The sequence below is a fragment of the Apodemus sylvaticus genome, chromosome 10 (assembly GCF_947179515.1).
Source record: "Apodemus sylvaticus chromosome 10, mApoSyl1.1, whole genome shotgun sequence".
In the NCBI taxonomy this organism is placed as follows: domain Eukaryota; kingdom Metazoa; phylum Chordata; class Mammalia; order Rodentia; family Muridae; genus Apodemus; species Apodemus sylvaticus.
In genome coordinates, this window is record NC_067481.1 from 15,303,968 (window position 1) to 15,317,101 (window position 13,134).

General features: G+C 44.4%; 1 protein-coding gene across 3 annotated transcripts in view; it reads right to left on the reverse strand.

Annotated features, from left to right (window-relative positions):
- The window catches only part of Helz (helicase with zinc finger), a 143,307-nt gene that overhangs the window by 20,034 nt on the left and 110,139 nt on the right, over positions 1 to 13,134 (reverse strand). For all 3 annotated transcript variants that reach the window (XM_052197429.1, XM_052197428.1, XM_052197427.1), the window contains 6 exons: positions 12,164 to 12,368; positions 9,059 to 9,110; positions 8,126 to 8,316; positions 6,306 to 6,513; positions 4,193 to 4,272; positions 16 to 607 (listed from right to left, as the gene is read on the reverse strand). In XM_052197429.1, the coding sequence (XP_052053389.1) occupies positions 16 to 607; positions 4,193 to 4,272; positions 6,306 to 6,513; positions 8,126 to 8,316; positions 9,059 to 9,110; positions 12,164 to 12,368 (1,328 nt within the window). The remainder of the gene's footprint in view (positions 1 to 15; positions 608 to 4,192; positions 4,273 to 6,305; positions 6,514 to 8,125; positions 8,317 to 9,058; positions 9,111 to 12,163; positions 12,369 to 13,134) is intronic.

The window sequence follows — 13,134 nt, forward strand, 5'->3', positions numbered from 1 at the left end:
GACAGGCAAGCTTACCCAAAGCTTCTTCTATAGGCAATCCCGGAGAGCTCTCATCAACAAAGTTGTTCAAAGGTGATGCCAGGATGGGGCTGGGCTGTGAGATGGCTCTCAGTGGACTGTGGCCTTCGGGAAGGCCAGGAGGCGGCTGCTGCTCAGGACCCACAGCCTCTGCAGCAGGAGACTGTGGTCGGTGAGCAACTGCATTATTGAAAAATGCATTGGTGGGCCCCGCCTGAAATGCAGGAGAAAGTTGAGGAGCTGGCTGCGGGGCCTGTGGAGGTGCCTGGCTCTGCTGCTGGGCCACCTGGTTTGGCTGGGGTGCCACCTGGTTTGGCTGGGGTGCCACCTGGTTTGGTTGTTCAGGCAAATTATTCTGCTGCTGATTTAACAAGGTGTGCGGCTGGGACCCGGGGACTGGAGGCCTGGGGAGCTGAGGAATCGGATGGAAATGGCGGCTAGGGATTGCGTACTGTGTGTGTGGCGCAGGAAGAGGAAGAGTTATGTGTCTCGGGGTGAGATTATCTTTTCGAGGAAATTTCGTGTTGGAATAAACAACACCAAGACGGGGCTCAGGGCTTCTGATCTGTGGGTTTGATTCCAAATCAACCTGGAGACGGGAAAACAAACAGAAATCGTTTTTGTAACCACAGAAGCCCCCACTTTGGTGGCTTCATCCTTCACCAACCACAGCCCACCTAAGGTTATATACAAGCCCTGTCAGCAGGGGAGAGGACTGTAGGTGCAGATCCAGTTACCTTCTGACAACTAAGTAAGAGCATACATTCCCATAAATTAAAAAAGACACAGGAAACACTGCATATTAAATCTGAGTCTGAATAAAAAACTGCTACCATTTTATTAGAATGGCCACTCTAATAATCTCTGCTACACTGTTTTCAATTTCACAGTTTCTCCTTTATAGAGAGAACCATTAATTTCCTTCAGATATAAATCAATAAAATGTGTTCTTTCCCACTGATTTTATGTTTTGATATATCTAATCTACTTCAAACAAATCAACATTAATAAAAAACAGTGTCTCGAGAAACTTTCAAGTGGGAAAACAGGCACGATGGCATCTTCGTAGAACCATATTGGCAGCAGACTTGTGTCAGAGTTTGTAATTCTTTCTCTAACATTTGTGGAAAGCCTACTAAGTGAATTGTGCTTGATTCTGAAGATTGACAAGCAACATGGACATGAAGTCTAAACGTTCTTTCCCAGCCCTTTCTAGAAACAGCTTGCCAATCCCTGGCCTAGAGTCCAGCAGAGGTTCTATGCAGACATGAGACACTGAAAAGAGGGTCCTGTGAGATACTAGGACCAAGACATGTAAAGACAGCTTCAGAAAAGCAATGGCTGCACAGCTGAACATTCCAAAAGGCCTGGCAGCTCCAGGGAGAGAAGGATGCTCTAATAGCCTGAGCTGTTAACCTAAGGCTGAGAGTCAGCTGCAGAGCAGATGTGGGTACACATTTCTGTTCAGAGCTACACTTCGCTTCTTCCCACTCTTGACATCAGTTATACTGACAAATCAACACCGAGCACGTGTCACCTCTGGTCCCACCAAGCTTCAGAGAACCACCATCGAAAGGTCTAGCATTTAAAGAGCACTGCTATCTTGAAATGCAACTGTGACTGTATGTGCTGTGAAGAACAAAACTGGTGTGTAAAGTGGCACTTTCTCTTTTCCAGCTGTTACGTGTCACCTTGTCAGTTTCAGTGCTAAAGTGGTCAGTGAGAATTGCAGGGTGTTTGCTCTGCCAAAGTCTGTAAAGCTAATCAGGGTACCCAAGAAAATGAAGCTGAATGGGGGAGGAACTGGGTTCCTGATTAGAGCTAGAATTCCTGGCCAAGGCATCGCAGTAACCTGCAATGCTAATCACACACCAAGAGCAGCCATATCTTTCCACGCACACCCTCGGGTCCCTGAGAATCAGGCCTGGAACCCACCTCAGGCTCCTCATACGCATTCATTTCCTCACACCACTCAGAATCTTGTGGGTGACAAAGCTCTACAAGCCAGGGACACAACTCTCTCTAAGACACTGTTGATATGCATACTCTGACCACAAACATGAGGCTATGGTTACCTGTCACGGCTGCTTATGGCTAAGTTGCTGTTTTAATTGCTCCCATTACTTGTGACTTTGATACACACAGGAAGCTCATAACCACAATATGCTATGATCTTGAAATGGGGGTGGGGTCAGGGAGGCTGCAGAGAAATGTTCTCAAACATCAGTGTTTAAAAAGATTGTGGAGAGATAAATGCATGTCAGGACCCTGCAGTGGAAACAGCAGCAGCAGATGTAGCTAGAGGCGGCATGGTTCTAGGTGCTGGTTCTAGGTGCTATCAAAATTAGAATCTAGATAGCTAAGTATCTGTCATGGCGCTGTCTTTAAATCTCTCCTATAAATCTAACAAGGCTACTGACAGCCATGGTTCATCTTCTTTATACCTGATGCTTTGCTTTGGGGACCAGGAAACATGAAAAACGTACTTCAAGCTCTGTATACCAGTGCCTTGGTGTTAGGAGGCATCTGACAGAGGGAGCGGGGTAACGGTGGCAGATGCAGGCTGCTTCAGATCTACTGTTAGCTTTACTTCCCCTGCAGCACCCTCAGCTGCCTCCCTTACCCTGCAGTCCCTCCTACCACCTGTCAGTCAGAGATGCTCCTGGGACATTTGTGACTGGAAACAAAGAACAGCTGCTCTGGCAGAGGACAAAATCTAAATGACAAGTCTTTATCAAAAAGAGGGCACTTCAAGACACAACTTAGACTAGGTTATGGCCATCAACCGTAGACCTCAAAGAGAAGTAAGACTGCATAGAAATCTGGGGAATCACAACTCGAGGACTCAGGTTATGAGGAAAACTGATTTAAGAATGTCTTAAGATAGAAGGTCATGTAATGGAGAAGACGTGTTGTGTTAAAGAAAATAATAGAAGTAAAACAGCCAAATGCTGAATACTCCAGAACTATGAGCTATGTGAGACAGTCCATGGAGCTCACAGCTACAGTGAGGTACAGAGAGCTAGGTCTAGTCTGTGCCAGTATAGGGAGAAACAAAAGACAAGGCACTAGGGGGAAAGGTCAAAGAATGCTTGTCTGTCTGTCTGTCTATTACCTATCTATCTATCTATCTATCTATCTATCTATCTATCTATCTATCTATCTATCATGTGTGCTAGATGAATATTCACTACCACTGAGCTACAGCCCCAGGAGAAAGCATCTTCTGATAATCTCCTAGGCTAGAATATGGCAAGCAGGGTAAGAAGCATCATTGGGCACAAGAGTCTGCACAGCAGAGAAGTGTGAAAAATGGAGTCAGTGAAGTGGAGAGACTGTGAACTCCAGAGGGTGTCATCTGAGGCTGGGATGACAAAGCAAAGAGGCTTAAGGATAAAAAGTGAGACTCGGTGTCACCGACTGGTGAGGGTGGTGACAGCAGTCCTCTCCACGCCATGAGGTAACTAACAGGCTAGGGGACAGTCACTGAGGAACCCAGACAGTGGAGTTGAGCACTGCACAGGACAGGTGGGGAGCCAGGTCCCGCTGACACTAGAACATACAAGCTTCCAGCCGCACTGATTCAGCCACTGACACGGTCCTCTCTAACCTGTTCCAGCACAAAAGCATGAAGGGCAGACAAGCAGGCAGACACAAAGGTAAGGGTCTACAGAGAGGACAAGGCAGGCACTAAGGAAGTCACTGCCACAGTCCTTCCCTGTCTAAGGTCACTGCCAGTGAGGCATCATCTTTATCATGAGGAGTCTACAAAGCCAAGTCTATTGCTGAAATAAGAAAATCTGAGGAAGGGAACTGGAGTTCAGCAGTTTCTTGGGCTCAGCACCTGCCTAGTGCTCACAACCTTCTGTGACTCCAGTCCAGGAGCTCTGATGGCTTCATCCAACCTCCACAGGCACACGTGTGGTACACATATGCACATGCAGGCAAAACACTTATACTCATAAAGTTAACAAATCTTTAAAACTTCAAAAAGAAAGAATCTGAGGAGATACACCCATGCAAAGGAAATAACACGATGGCAGACAGTGGGAGAGGAGAAAGGAGGCAAAATGACTGAATCACTCGGAAAGAATGCAGAGAAGCAGGAGATACCCTGTGCAGTCAGACGCCCCACCAGCCCCCAAATCCACTCTCAGTCCCTGTGAGTGCGTACCTGTTTGGGTTCTGTAGGTTTTTTCTCTGGTGTTCGGATCTTATTAAGTTCAGGTCCAGGGTTATTTGTATCAGTTTTACCTAAGAAAATAGTTTAAAACCTCATGAATTTTCTCCAGTGAATGTGGCATTTCTAGCAACTATTCAACACTAGCCAGAGCAGAATAGTTCAGACATCACGCACTCGCTGTTAAGGCTTTACTCTACTGTGTGGTTTCTACTCTTCCATTTCCAGAGCTACAGTTTCTCTGCAAAACGGAAGAACTTATAAATGAAAAATGACAAGGCAAACAACCTGAAAATAGCAAATAAAAAAGAAAATGGTCCACTCTCCAAAAATTTATAGTCTCATTTTTTAAAAACTAGACACATAAAAGGCCTTGGCATTCCTGCCTGTTCAATACTTTGTTCAGTTGCAAATGTAATTAAGCAAAAATCTAAATAATGTATCAGTCTAATTTACTGACGCTATCTAACCTGACAGTGAGGGTTTGGATCTAAAAGCTCCCCGAGGTCCCCAGTGTGAAGGGTTTTGCTCTCCAGCCAGTGTTCTATAGGAAGAGGGAGCCTTAGGACGAGGAGACTGGAGGGTACAAGCAGACACTGGGATTCCTCCCCGGCTCTCTGTGGCCTTTTGCTTCCCTCCTCCCATGAACTGCACACACACACATGCCGTAGCTGCACTGTGCAGCCACAGGCCCACAGCGATGGGACAAAGCCAGGAGGGACGGAATCCGTCAAAACTAGGAGTCAGAACACATCCTTCCTTTATAGAGATGGTTCATCTCAGGTACTGTGTCACAGTGACCTTCATATGGTGAATAAAGGTATTGCAACAGAAACCTAAGTTATAGTTTGAAACATTTTAAGCATAAGTAGACCATGGATTATATAGAAAGCAAAATTATGGTTTTCAAAACATGATTATAGTAGGCTAGACTAGCTTCTCAGGTAGGAAAAGCTTTACTCTGTAAGAATTAAGCCCTGTTTTACAAAGGATGTGGCTGGACATGAGCACTTCTGAGAGATGCCCTGGCGGCAGCACTAGACCCCAGTAAAGTAACCATCATGTCAAAGCTGACTTACCATTGATGTCAAGAACTGAGAATGGTAACCCCCAAGGCTAAGAACCAATGGCTGGCCAGAAGATTAAACAGTGTGTAAGAAAAACTAGACAAGCTAAAGGGTAAAGCAGCAGAAACTACTGAAGCCAAAACACAGAGACTACAGGGTCTCATTACACTGTAGCCTAGGTTATCTTGGATGTTATAATCCTCTGCAGTTTTCCCAGTGCTGAGATTACAGGCAAGCACCACCCACCTAGGCCATGGCTCTATTTTAATTTTAAGAGAAATTACAAAGTATATTAAACTAAATAAAAATACAAAAATAACATATCAGAATCTGAAATGTATTAACAAGGAAGACAGTTAGGCTAAAAAATCATCTTAATCAAGCTTCTACCCCTACAACACATGTCAAAGACCTGACATTCAAATTCCTTTTAAATGGTAAAAGAGATTAAGTCCTAGAAAGATAGGGACACATATTCTGTTCATAGGTCTATATCTCAAGTCTTCCCGAATCACCATAAAGATGTTCTGTAATCCAAATCAGTTGTATAGCGGTCAGTTGGTGGTGTGGTGGGGAGCAGAGCTGCTTTCCAATCAAAGGCCCCGCTAGTTAGTTCTTGGGTTTTTTGGTTGGTTGGTTTTGGTTGTTGATTTTTTTTGTTTGTTTTTAAATAAGCTGATTCTGAACTATGTGTGTCTAGCCTGGACTAGACAGACAGAATGAAGTGGGAGCACCGAGACTTCCTGTTTTCCTAAGCAGCACAGACAAAGATGGGACACTCAGGCCGGCATGTCTAGCAGGATCACACCATGTGCCAATGAAAAAGAGCTGATCTCAGCATGTGCTTGAGGCAGCTCAGTGACGAGAGAGAACAAAGCTTTTTATAGACAGTTCTGAGGCAAATGACCACAGACAGGAAAAAAAACCCCAACTTACAGGATCAGTGCCTCATGCCTCACCTCACAACACACACAGTTAACTCAAGGACCTAGCATCATAGCTGAAACAACAGGTTAGATTCTAACAGGACGGTGACCTACCATTTCGATTTTGCTCCTGCTGGTCCTTCTCTGCGTGCTGATTCTGAGGCTGGCCTAGGCTGACAGGGGGGTGATGTCCAAGACCATAAGGGATCGGCGACCCACGTCCATGTGTGTGTAATAGGTTCATATTGTAGGCCATCGCTGCCTGGTGTGTAATAATCCGAGGATCAACTGCAAACCTACCCTGGTACCCTGTCCATGGCACCTAATTATTATGAGAAACAAAGTAATTGAACTGAGTAATGTTTCTGAATACAAACTGATACAGCGTTCCAGATTAGCAAAAGCAACTACACAGAGATGACACTCTCACCCAACTACCATGTTCATCACTCTGCAGTAGCAATGGGCAGAATTGCTATTAAGTCATTACTGGCTAAAACCTGGCTCTCAAAACCCTTAGCACATGGGTTTCCCTTAGGGAAAATGGGAAGTTACAAGAAAATGAGGACTTGAAACTAGTACTTATTCCCCAAGATATCAAAGCAGTTTATAGACCTGAATCGTTTCCCTCCACACAGAGGTACGTCACAGATCCTGGAAATGATCTTCTCAAGTCAAAATTAACAGACTGGGTCTACGGTTGGAGGAGGAATCTAAGGAGCCTCAACTCAAAGAGTAGCTACTCCAACCTTACATGAGCGGCAGTCATCCCACACAAAACTCATACAGGTCATTATCTTAATGAATGCTTCTGATTGACTCAACTCTGCCTTAAATCACAGAGGCAGAAAAGCTCTCCTAGATATGCCTGATCAATACAGGGGTGACAAAGACAACTGCTGTTGCCACTGCTTTAACTGCTGGACAGAGACTCTCAGAGATCTTACATCCTAAAAGTTTCTCTGACCTAGTAAAATGAAACAGAAATCCTAACAGACAGACTATTTAAAGCAGACCATGTATCATGTTGCCAGGCTGTCCAGAAAGAAATAGCTACAATCAGAAGGTCTGAGGCACAGGCAAGGCCTTACTGCTGACAGTTGCTCTGCTTGGCTGCCAGGCTGTGACTACCACAGGATGAGAATGCTTGTAGTTCAGCAGTTCTCTGTGGGCACAGACAGGAGTGTCAAAGCACTCTGACAAGATCACCTCTCACTGAAATTACCTCACTTAGATCAAATAAATTGTTTCCTAGGCTAAAACTTGTAAATTTAGATATATTCCTGTCTCTACAAGTTAAAAAAAAATAACCACCAAACATTTCAAAAAAGACATAAAAGTGGATTTATGAATCAGATGGAAAAACCTCTTCTGAATATTCGGTAGTGTGGCCCTAATATGTCAACAGTGTGGGATTCCCCAGACCAATTCAGGCCTAAGAGAACTGCGGGTCTCTGGCTCCTCAGTGACCCTGCTGCTTAGGAACAGTTCATGACTGAGAATAAAACGCAGAAGACAAAACAGAAACATCAATTATACCGTTCTCCTCAGAGGAAAACATTTTAGAAGATTTCAAAGGCTTTTGAATCAAAACAGGAGACCCACAGACTTCTTCATAGTCTCTGATAAACCAACCAGTTACATTTAATAATACATATCTCTCATCATTTCAAAACTTAGAAGTTAAACAGGAGTCACTTTACAGATGCTGAAAAGGTAAAAATAAAATAAGAGTGTGTAGGTGTGGCTCAGCAGTGACTGCTGACCTTGCATGAGACCCCTTGGTTAAGAGTGTGTGGGCGTGGCTCAGCAGTGACTGCTGGCCATGCATGAGACCCCTTGGTTCAATGCCCAGCACTGAAGCAAAGGGTATCAAAAGACTCATTGGGACTGTCCTACTTATTTAGGAGAAAGTATCTGAAACATCCACTTACAGGTAAAGGCACCGACATAACTACATTCCCTCCATAGACGGCAGGTACGTAAAGAATACTAGTCCCAGTGTGAGGATCTATTCTTTGAACGGGGCTTGGAGATTTCCCCAAGTTTGGGTGCGGTCCAAGAGGGGGCGGAGGAGTATATGCTCTAATAGGATTGCCAATAAGTACGGAAGGATTGGGCTGAACTGAAAAACAAACAAACAAAAAGGAGACTCAATAGCTATACACATTGACCTAGACAGAAATGCTCTAGTCGTCCAATAGCAAAAACACATGTCCCAGGTGAACCATGACACCCCTCCACCAAAGAGCAGGCGTGCGAAGTAGAGCATGACAGAAAACAGCAGCTCTACAGTGCGCCTGTGCGGAGGACGCTGTCCAAGCCTGCAGTGCTAACGTGTGAGAAGCCGGAGATGAGTCTTCAACACAGGGAACCATGACTGCACAACTCCCAACAGCAGCCTCAAGACTAAAGCGGACGGTTCCTCAGAATCAGGTCCTGACTTGCCACATATGACGTGGGACCTGATAGCCGTATAGGGAGTGAAGGTTACACAAGTATGACCACAACACTCAAGAGCATCCTAATGAACTTTATCTTGAAACATGTATAGGCCGGAAATACCCCGTGAACACTTATGCTGTGTAAAAGGCTATGCTTGCTGGTCGCTACAATCGGTCACTTTTCAGAAACCAACACTGTCATAAGAGAATAAGGAATTCACTAAGAACACAAAGCCCACATTTGTATGCGCCTGCGAGATTGGAGATAGGGGTAAAGGGCTTGGAGGGGAGTGGAGGGGGGAGGGAAGAGGAGGGAGGAGAGAGGAGGGGAGGGGGGCATACATGCAGACAGAATCACGGCAGGTTTTTCCATAATAAGGTCTTTCAAAGGTGAGTTTTTCTGGGGTTAGCTTTTCTACTCACCAATTCCATCATTCTGGAAATGATCATTCTGGGGATGATGGAGGCTTTTCACCTTTAAAGACAAAAACAAATATCTGATAAGTAACCTAAGTTGTTTTACCTTTGGAGAACAAAGTGCTTCCTAAGCATACGCAATGACATGTAAATATCCACAGTAGTGTTTTTAAAGTTCACGGCTAAGTCAAGCCAACTTTCTTTAGGTCCGTGCCTTTAGGCAAGGTTGTTGCATCTTCAGTTTTCTGCTTCAAAACTAATGGCATCTAAAATCTTTTTTGTTTTGTATTTTGAAGATTTACTTGTGTGTGTGTGTGTGTGCGTGTGCCCACACTCATGTTCATATTCTCAAGAATGCACCCGCTGGGCAGTGGTGGCACACGCCTTTAATCCCAGCACTTGGGAGGCAGAGGCAGGTGGATTTCTGAGTTTGAGGCCAGCCTGGTCTACAGAGTGAGTTCCAGGACAGCCAGGGCTACACAGAGAAATCCTGTCTCGAAAAAACAAAACAAAACAAAACAAACAAAAAAAAGAAAAAACCAAAAAAATAAAAAAAATAAAAAAGCACCCATGTGCTCATGTATGAGCCTGCACGCGCATGAGCAGAGCTGTAGGCGGGTGCTTAGGCACAGCACTTAGAGGAGGGAATTCAATCTCTCAGAGTTTAATCTGCAGGGGTCTGGAAGATGCCAGGCTTATTACACAGGTGCCAGGATGCAAACTCCCGTCCTCATCAGCCTCTGATCTATCTCTCTAGCTCCTGTTTTATTAAGACAGGGTCTTATATAACCCAGGCTGGCCTCCCACTGGCTAGGTAGTAGGATGACCTTGGTCTTCTGATTCTTCTGCCTCTACCTTCTAAGTGCTGGGATTCCAGGTATGGCCCCGATGCCCACTTTAATATGGTGCTGGGGTGGAACTTTGTGCATGCTGAGAGAAGCAAGCACTCTCCCAGTGAAGCTACCTTCCCACCCCTCAAACTCTTTTTTTAACAAATTTTGGGTTGGTCTGGGGTTTTTTGTTTGTTTTTCTGTTTTGTTTTGTTTTGTTTTTTTATGTAGCCAGACTAGTCTAAAACTTGCTATATCATGAGCTGACCATAAACTCATAGTGAGCCTCCTGCCTCTCCCCCTTCCAAGTGCTGGAACAATGAAAAAAAAGCCATCACTGTAACTCCAATCTATGTCTATCCCATGGTAACATCCCTCAAATTGCTCTAAAAATGAAATGACAAAACATAAAGGTTCAGTTTTGCTTCCCAACCACAAAGTGGTGGGTCCCACTCGGACAAGCAGTGTCTAACCCAAGCAAAGGGGCCGACTGGTGGCAGACTGAAGCCTCTTAAATTGTGAGACAGAATAACCTTAGCACTTTCTAAGTCAATGATGCAGTCACATAGCACAGAGCTCGCTCACTGGTTTATAAAAGTGCACTTTTCTCAGATGGTGTGTCATGTAGCTATCCTGAGCACTTTGTAAGTCAATGGTATCAGGTATTCACTACAGTCATATAATGCAGAGATTCCTTATTCATCTAAAACTAATGCATTTTTCTTTCTCAGATGAGGTGCCATGTAGCCCAGGCTAGCCTGAACTTATAACATGGCCAAGAATACCCTTAACTTCTGATCCTCTTGCTTCTTGCCTCCCAAACACTAGAATATCAGGCACATACATCACCATAAAGTATTTCAAACATCTATTATAATCAGATACTCTTCTAGACACAGAAGACAGGCAATAACTAACAAAAGAAAAATGCAGCCCAGTTGAGCTAGCTTGGGTTTCATTGTTGTTATCTGTTTTGTTTACATTTTCTCCAACCCTCCTGCCTCCATGCACTCAGTAATGTCCTCAACAAGAAGCCCACGGCGTGTCTCTGACTCCATGTCCTGCTCTGCCACCCTTCATCATCCAGCCAATATCTGCCTCACAAGGACTCGGGGCTTGCTTATCAATGCTTCTAGCATCTAACATGTGGCACACAGAAGCAACATTTGTGCAGAATGTTTTACCCTCCAATAACACCAAATCGCAGAAAGCAAATCAGCATGTTTTAATTAAGCTACGAGCATATGACTGTGCATTAGCAGACTCCTTTGGAGCTTAGCCCCTATTTAGCTAAAAGATCTTCAAAATATGAAGCCATTCATTATTGCTCACATGTTAGGTAGAAGGAAGACCAGTGCTAATACACGCTTTAAATTCAGATAACAAGCTTAATTTTTAATAAAGTCAATAAAGTCACTAGCAGAGTGCAGTGAATCCCACATGTGCCAGTTTCAGAATCTGCTTTTCAGGATGTTAAATGCAAGAATTTTTTTTTCATGCACTGGAGCAAACAAGCCAGCTGTCTTTGCTCAAAATAACTGTGGCTCAAACTGAAAATGGCCTTGACCGCCCCCTCCGCCCCACTCTCCCATTCCTAACAGGCTGCTTCCAGACCGCAGGACCATTTCATCTTCAAGAATCCAGCAAGGTGTCTCAACTATGTCCAAATACCACTTGAAATGAAACAGTTGCTTTTCTTTATTAAAAATTATTTTAAAACATAATTCCTGAACATAAGAACTTTATGAACATGCTTTTAAGTGTTATCACTGGGGATGGTAAGGTGAATTAGGAGGTGAAGGAAATTTGCTCAAAGACAGAACTGACTCTCCCAAGTTGTCACCTGACCTCCTTCCTCATCTATGCATGGCACAGGTGTGTGTGTGTCTCTCTCTCTCTCACACACACACACACACACACACACACACACACGCACGCACGCACGCACTCACGCGCGTGCGCACAAGTTAATAAATGTCTTCAGATTGTTTTAATAAAAATAAAGTGTATAGTAATCCTTTAAGCCGTACTTCTATTCACAGGCGCTGCCAGCCTTGCCCCTATTGACGGAGGTGCTGGGAGGACAGGCAAAGGTACGGAAAGTTGTCAGCCATCTCCGAGTCTAGAGAATGACTGAACAGAAAGCATGGTCCCCACCAGGCTGTGCTGTCAGTCACCCACTCAAGTCTCAGGAAAGTTCCTTGCAAATACAGTTGGCCACCAAATGCGACCTCTAATACCAATCCTTTAACAATGAGCCAGTGTAGAGCAGGGCCTTTACCTTGGGTGGTGACTGCTGCTGTCTGCTACTGCTTCCTGAATGCTGCAGTCGTAAAGCCCGGGGGATAAATTCAGGAGCCAGTGGATTCAACACATAAGTCTTCTTGAGTTCTAAAGCCTCTAACTGTGCCTTGATCTGTTCAAATGTGATCCCGTGCAAGCTGTGGTTTTCATGACACAGGGCAATAAACCGCTCCCAAAACTTTCTGCAGAAAAGATTCAGAAATTCAGGTTACAAATACCAGTAGATAAATGGAAGTAATTAAAGATGATTTCAAATTCTGCCTACTGCCCAACACTGGATGCCAACAGTAACTCATTTTTTAAAAAAAAAACAAAACTATTTTTAATGATGGTTCTTAACCGCTTTTACCTCCCTTGTAGCCCACCACCCACCAGAGGTAGTGAAAAAGAAAGGATATGGGGGAAGTGGACCTATTTAGAAACTCCCATCTGTGCTGTCTGGAAATTGGTGTTCAGTTCACAGGTTAGTAGCAGCATCTCAATCTACTCACAAACATTTTATGGATACACCAGCAGTCTAGTTTGGTAGAGTCTGAATAGCAAACATGAATCAGCAGTGGTGGCACTACCTAGAAGACAGCCAGGCCTCAGCCTAGGCTCTGTTAGCAGGAGGGACACCAGGGGAAGTTCTCACCTGTGCCTCTCTCAGAGAAAAAAAGATCAACAAAGACAGGAGACCCACAGTGTTATACAGCTAGTTCTCTAAGTAAGCCTAGTTCTGTCTGTCACTATCTGTCGAGTCCTATTTATACCCTCTAAACGTCACGTGTCCTCTAAGGGTCTTGCCTCAGCATGTGTCTGTTTCAGTTGACATCGCTCTGCCAATTGGCCCAAGTCTACAAAAGCGACAAAAACTACAGCACACCACAGGAGTTTTTTGGTTTGTTTCTCTCTATGGAGTCCCGACAAATGCAGCTCAAGTACACAATATAAAACAGACCAGAGCCG